Source organism: Otolemur garnettii, unplaced genomic scaffold (genome assembly GCF_000181295.1).
Source record: "Otolemur garnettii isolate 467f Iridium unplaced genomic scaffold, OtoGar3 scaffold00095, whole genome shotgun sequence".
In the NCBI taxonomy this organism is placed as follows: domain Eukaryota; kingdom Metazoa; phylum Chordata; class Mammalia; order Primates; family Galagidae; genus Otolemur; species Otolemur garnettii.
In genome coordinates this window covers 7,853,918-7,860,774 of record NW_003852490.1, presented here as the reverse complement: position 1 = coordinate 7,860,774, position 6,857 = coordinate 7,853,918, and the positions used below count along the sequence as shown (strand labels likewise).

The window sequence follows — 6,857 nt, the reverse complement described above, 5'->3', positions numbered from 1 at the left end:
ATGTGGCTGGTGCCTTAGCCACTTGAGCCACAGGTGCTGAGCCAGATACTCTTACTCTTACCTCAGCCTCCTAAGTAGCCGGGACTATAGGCACTTGTCACGATGCCTGCCTGCTTTTAGAGATGGAGCCTCACTTTTCCTCAGGCTGGTCTCCAACTCTTGAACTCAGACAATCCACCTGCCGTGGCCTCCCAGAATCCCAGAATGTTAGGATTACAGGTGTGAGCCACTGCGCCCAGCCTCTAGCTTTAGTTTCTAATGATATTTTAGATTTACAAAACCACAAAACTAAATCTTACCCTTTTCTTTGCTGCTTTATATACCTGTGCTCAAGCAAAGAATGAGCTGGGTTTCCATGTTGTTCTAGTCTCTTTTTTGTCTTTCTCCCTAACACTGCTCCTCCACCACACCCAACTCTGAACAGGAAATGCAGTCATCCAGCGCACAATGACATTGTGGGTAGCAGAGGACCACGTACACAACAGTGCTCCCAGGAGGTTATAAGACCGTATTTTTAGTGTACCTTTTCCATGTTTAGATATATCTAGATGTACAAATCCCAATATGTACAGTTGTGTTATAGTTGCTGCAGTTGTTATAGTCGCCCAGTTGTGTTATAGTTGCTGCAGTATTCAGTGCAGTCCCGTGCTGTAGCCTAAGAGCACAGTCCGCACCTGATGGCCTAGGTGTGTAGTAGGCTGTATCATGTAGGGCTGCATACACCCTGTGAGGTTTGCACCATAAGGAAATCTAACAACACGTTTCTCAGAACATATCCCCATCATCAAGCAACACATGACTGTGTAACAGTTTTTAAAGTCTCCACCTGGGTTACTCCTTGGGCTGGCATTGTCAAGAGTAACCAGGTACTTCAGAAAGCTTGATAAGATACTGCAGTCTTGATATAGTATTTGAGACGTGTCTGTGAAAATGTCCTCGTGTGCCCGTCTGTGTTGTCTGGAGGGTCTTCGTTCACAGTTTATGCTATTTTATTTTCTGGAAAAGGGTGGGCTAAAGCACTTTTTCTTCTTTGCTGTCTGTGAACTTTTAAAATAATATTTATGCATTTTAACTATAGTCTCTGCAGAGGTTGCACCGCTACTGCTCTCTGAGACTTTCTGATGGTTTCAAACAGCAGGTTATTTCTCTCTCTCTCTCTCCCCCTCTCTCCCCTTCTCTCCCCCTCTCTCGCCCCTTCTTTCCTTTCTCTCTCTCAGTGGGATTGAGGAGGGAAGCTAAAAGAGTATGTGTTTGTCTTTTTGCTCTATTTTTGTTTTTCTCAGATTGAAAATAAAGGATTAAAAAAAGAATCACAGCTGTTTCTGATACAAGCTGCTAGGTATCAAACAGGTCAAATGCCTCTGCTATGGCAGTTACAACTCTCTTCTACTGACATAAACAGACATCGTAATCCGCACCATCTCTGGTTAACTGTGACGTTTGAAAATGGCATTTCAAAATCCTTATTTTAGTCACTAATAAGGGTAAACATGTTTATGTTCTTTGTTCTGTGTCTCCTCCATCTTTGTTCATTGTTCGCCTGTTTCTTTTGTCCATTTTTTTGATTGGGTTGCTCGTCTTTTTTTTTGATTTGTACTTTTACATCTACTCTAAATATTGTCTTGTCAAATATATGTGTTGTAAATACAAAAAAAGGCATTAAAATTGCTAATTATCATGTGTCCTTTCAACTCTTAGCTGAAAAGCATCAAAGTCGAATTTTTATTATGAAATAGGAATGCCAAAACGAGCTCTTGCTGGCCGTGGAAGGTATTATTAATTAATGACAGAACTCTGTTTGCCAGGTACAGCAGCCTCTACCAATTGATTAGAGTTCCCATGGAAAAAGAAATGTAGTTTTCAATCTTGGTCTACAGTCCAGGGCATGAAGTAGACTTTAATCCTTGCACTGTTTGGTGTGGTGGTTTTGGAATAGGATCTGGTTGTTTGTCTGTTTGAATTTAGTAAGCATTATTTGGGGGACAAAACCATGAAGAAATCAGTGGGAAAATGTCAGGCATTATATGCAAATTGGTACAGAGTTCTTCACTTGTTCCTATAAAGCATTAATGGTTGGGCATTCTGCCAGGAAGGAGTGCGCCTTCTACATAATTTCAAGTTTTAGGAAAATTACAGAGGCGGCTGTGTCATGGATGAGTGACTTTACTGTCCCATTCCCTGCTGACGCCAGGCATTGCTCAGGAAGGCAGGAACCCAGTTGTGGTCACATTCCCTAAAGGAAGACATGTGGGTTGATTCTTCCAGAATGGTGCTGTAAACTCTGCATATGAAAATGTAGTAAGAATCGAGCTGTGTGTATATGGCATGCCAGTTCCTTGGGTCAGTGTCACAGCAACTGTGGAGTCCCTAGGAAGGACTTGGTATCCTGGAAAGCCACACTGAGATATGCTGCATCTGTTTTTGTCTCTGGGGACACCTTATTTTCAATAACATTTTGTCCCATTCCCTAACTTCATTAGTCCATGCACATGTGTGCGGGTGTGTGCATGAATGTGTGTGTGTTGGTGCCTGTGGTTTCTTCTCAAAAATCTGTAACTCACCCAGAACTCACCCAAAATTCCCCTCAGCAGTAAAGTATCTTTCTTAAAGAAGGATGGAGGGAAGAGTTGTGCAAATAATTATTATCCTTTTTCAAAAATAAAAACTTTTTAGGTAAATATAATTCCTAGATTTGTTACTATGCAATTCTAATTAAATAATTGACTTTTGTATGCAAATTGTCATTGTCATTGTCATTGCCCGCCCCCACGTTTATCTTCCAGTGGCTGTAAAATGCAGTAGGAACAAAGCCAGCCCTCAAGAAGCTGTTCAGGTGCTTTCTGCAGTTCGACTCAATTTGCGGGGCCTGCTGTCTAAAGCTAAGGTGAGAGTGGTGAGGTTCTTGCTCTTCAGTCTTCCTGTATGTCAGGGGTCATTTTAGGACATGCTGTAGTTTAGATGACAGCCCCCAGGTAGTTGGTTGTGTGGGTGAGGATATTACTGCCCAGTGGCTATGCAGTCCTAAATATGGGCAACGCAGGAGGCTTCGAAATAATTAATTAATTAATGCATTCTTGAAAGTAAATAAATACAATGCTGTCTTCTCACTTTCCCTGAAGTGTGGCATAAATGCCACTTGGGCACTTGGGTAAACTTTTGATTTTCATATATATTTATTTTATTACTTGGTAGAGAAAAGTAGAACTAGCACATCAATCCTGTAATTTTTTAGTGTTGTCACTGATTTTGCATTTATGGTAGTGATGTAATGTTTTCTAGAAAAAGACTTAGTTAAGTAAAAAAATTATTTTGGTTTAGATGAAAACACTAGCATAGTTTAGTAGTTCTTTCCTAATCTTTCCTTGCTTTTTCTGTTTCACCTTGGGTTGCAGACTAATTTTAACTCCCTTCTAAGAGCAAACGTCAAGCACATGGAGGCCACTTCTGGACACTGTTTCACTCTCGTATAAAAGCCTGATCTTTTCAAGAGACATCATTTTTGCCTCTTTAGATAGTTAGCTTACTTTACTATCCCTGTTTACATCCATGCTACGCAGGAGAACTGTGTTTCCTCCCAGTTTGGCTGTGTAATTGCAGTTACGTGTCTCTTGGAAGTCTGCAAGAATTTTCTCAAAGTCAGAGCAGCAAGCCCTTTCTGTGATTTTCCTTCCCAAACTGGGAACTAACTTTCCTACTTTTGATTAGATCACTAACCCAGCCACAACTGTTTATTTCTTCAGGACATACTCCTCCAGTTCCCTTATCTCTGTGCAAAGCCTTTTGGGGGAGGCGGGTGGGGGGTGAAGACAGAGTCTCACTCCGTCACCCAGGCTAGATCCTCCTGCCTCAGCCTCCCAAGTAGCAGGAACTACAGGCATCCGCCTCAACACCAGGCTAATTTTTCTAATTTTAGTAGAGATGAAGTCTTGCTGAACTCGTAAGTCCTTCCACCTTGGCCTCTCAGAGTGCTAGGAGTACAGGGGCGAGCCACTGAGCCCAGCCTGAAGCTGTTTCGTATAAGTTGTGACTTTGCCTAAGTCTGTGCTGACATGCCTTGAATAGCAGTGTCTGTGCAGGCACTGCACATCCTTCTGTGTGGTGTTAGACGCTCAGGTCCTGAGAACGAAGCCTCAGATCCCCGTCTATGTTTAGATCCCAGCTGGATCATCCAGAAATGGGGTAAATGGCCTCCCAACACCTCCTTTGAGGCAGTCTTTCACATACAGTATTTGGCAGTCTCTGGTTTTATAGTAGCTCGTCTACCTTTTCTATATTTTTTTTAGTGATCTAAAACATGAAAATTCAGATAACCAAGTTGAATAGCTTGCAGTAGGTGTGGTCTTGCCAGGCCAGGGACTTCACGAAATCAGTTCCTAGAATCTAGAGACTCATCTAAGAAATCACCCAGGCTGTGTTGTCACGACAGGGTGACTCCTCTGCCCTTAGCACCCTGTCCTTGTACAGCTTTGCTGCTGACAGTGGCATGAGGGGGCTGTTCCCCATACAGTAGTTTCTCCTAATAAGAGTGTCTGGACGCCGATGGCAGCCACTTGGAGCACTTCTTGTAACTGCAGAAGTCAAACATGGCTTGTACTCATCTGTTGTAATTAGTATATATTGAGCATTACGATTTTAATACCATTTTTTTCTTTCTCAAAATTTGTATACAATTTTGCACCCTATGTACACACACACACACACACACACACACACACACAGAGAGATGCACGTGTGCAGTGTGAAGCCAGATTATTTTCCTGAAAGGAGTTTTCTTTACTGATTACATCACAGCAGTTTCTTTGTCATTCTCTCATGAAATGCTGTATAAATTATGTAGTCAAACCTGATGGAAAAGATATGGCAAGCTAAGTAAATTATATTTCTGAATAAAACACACACACAGTCATGTGTATACACACACACACACACAAAATGTGGTCATACGAGCCTGAAGTTAATTTTTTTGGGTGCCTATGTTGGCTCAGCAGGGAATTCCTGGAAAGGCATTTCAAAATGTTTTCAGTTGGGGTAGCATTATTGAAATATGTTGCAATAAACCTCTCAAGGCCATTCCCTTTCCAGGGAGAGAGCACATCTATTTTTATTTTATTTTGCTGGGCATTTTTGCTTTTACCAAATCTTGATGATCTTTGTGGCTTCTGAGGCATAAGCCAAAATTAATTTTCAAATAAGTATCATGAAGAGTATGATGTATATGAATTTGAATATAAAATGTATTTATTGTGGTTACATACGCAATGGATACATTCATTTGGTTTGTTTGAATAATGTCTGTTCACCCAATTACCACCCTGAATCACTGAAATGAATAACCAGTACTTAGGTAACTCCTCTGAAGGGCAGAGCTCATTTGAATTCATAAGTTCAGGCATGTTGTTTTGATTCATTGTTTAGTATTGCTTCTACAATTCCAGGATGATGAACGGAAGAAATACTGCCCTCGCTATGGTAATTTTATGGTATTATGTGAAGGGCATTTTACTGTATCTACTTTACTGTATCTACTATACTCTGTATCTACTTTATCTTAAAGAAATGTGCATTATTTTTTGGTTTTTTTTTGAGATAAAGTTTCATTATGTCACCCTCGGTACAGTGCTGTGGTATCACAGCTCACAGCAACATCCAACTCTTGGGCTTAAGTCAGCAGTTCTCAACTTGTGGGTCGTGACCCCTTTTTAACAGTGAAAATACATTGCAGAATTAGGAAGGTTGAGAACCACTGGCTTAAGTGACTCTCTTGCCTCAGTCTCTCCTGTGTAGTTGGGACAATAGGTGTCCACCACAGCACCTGGCTATTTTTTTGTTGCAGTTGTCACTGTTGTTTAGCAGGCCCAGTCGGGCTCAAACCCACCACCCTCGGTATATGTGGCTGGCGCCCTACCCACTGAGCTACGGGCGTCGCCAAAATGTACATTGTTTTGATAGTTCTGCTCTTTTATGTTGCAGCAACTTTTTACAGATGTGTCCAGTGGAGAAATTTCCAGGGAGTTAGCTGATGAAATAGCAGCTATGGACACCTTGGTAGTGGAGCTCCAAGACCTGAGCAACCAGTTTCGAAATCAGTATTGACCACACCAAGAGCAGTTTCTGGAAGAAGTGCTTTTACCTTCTGGTGAAAGATAAGTTTGTATATATGAAATATAAGATACTGATTTTTAAAATAAATTTCTGTTTTATGGCCAACTGTTCTTGTTTTGTGATACTTCTACATGTTTGTGCTTTCTCAAATACATTAAATAAATTTCTTTAGCACTAGTTACAGTTGAATTCAGTATTTTCATTTTATTCTTGAGGTTTGGGGGCACAAAGAGCAAATAAGTTAGTTTTCTTTTTGGCATAAGGTTTATTCTCTATCAGCCTCCCATGGATGAGATCATTCTTTGGAAAACCTTAGTCTAAACAGTAAAAAAATGAAAGTCACATACTACAAGTTTGTAGACTCATTAGATTGGCTGCTTTATTGTTCAAGGTGACAAAGAGGGGACCTGGTGAGGGAAGTGTTGATGCTGCTTGAGGTTTTGTGTTTCTCGAGATGCCAGAAAGATACAGCCTTGGCTAAATTAGAAATAGGAGCATAGTTTAACTTCTAAACCAAGAAAATGTACGAAAAAAAGTGGCATAACCCAAATTTTGACTCAGTCATTAGCCACTAGTAACCAGGCTGTTGCCTCCCCACTGTGTGGGAGCTGTAGGGCTGGCTCTGTGTTTAATTAGGTTATTATGGGGGAAGAGAGCTATAAATGGTGCCATATTACAAAAATGCCAAAGAAAAACGCTCGCTTAGTCTATGGGAAAGAAATATTGAAGGCAGCAGCTGAGCTTAATAATCTTAG

General features: G+C 41.0%; 1 protein-coding gene across 1 annotated transcript in view; it reads left to right on the top strand.

Annotated features, from left to right (window-relative positions):
- The window catches only part of TTC27 (tetratricopeptide repeat domain 27), a 175,232-nt gene extending 169,030 nt beyond the window's left edge, over positions 1-6,202 (top strand). Inside the window, exons 19-20 of the mRNA XM_003795698.1 lie at positions 2,784-2,884; positions 5,971-6,202. Of these exons, the coding sequence (XP_003795746.1) occupies positions 2,784-2,884; positions 5,971-6,093 (224 nt within the window). The 3' untranslated portion in view covers positions 6,094-6,202. The remainder of the gene's footprint in view (positions 1-2,783; positions 2,885-5,970) is intronic.
- The last annotated feature ends 655 nt before the right edge of the window (positions 6,203-6,857 follow it).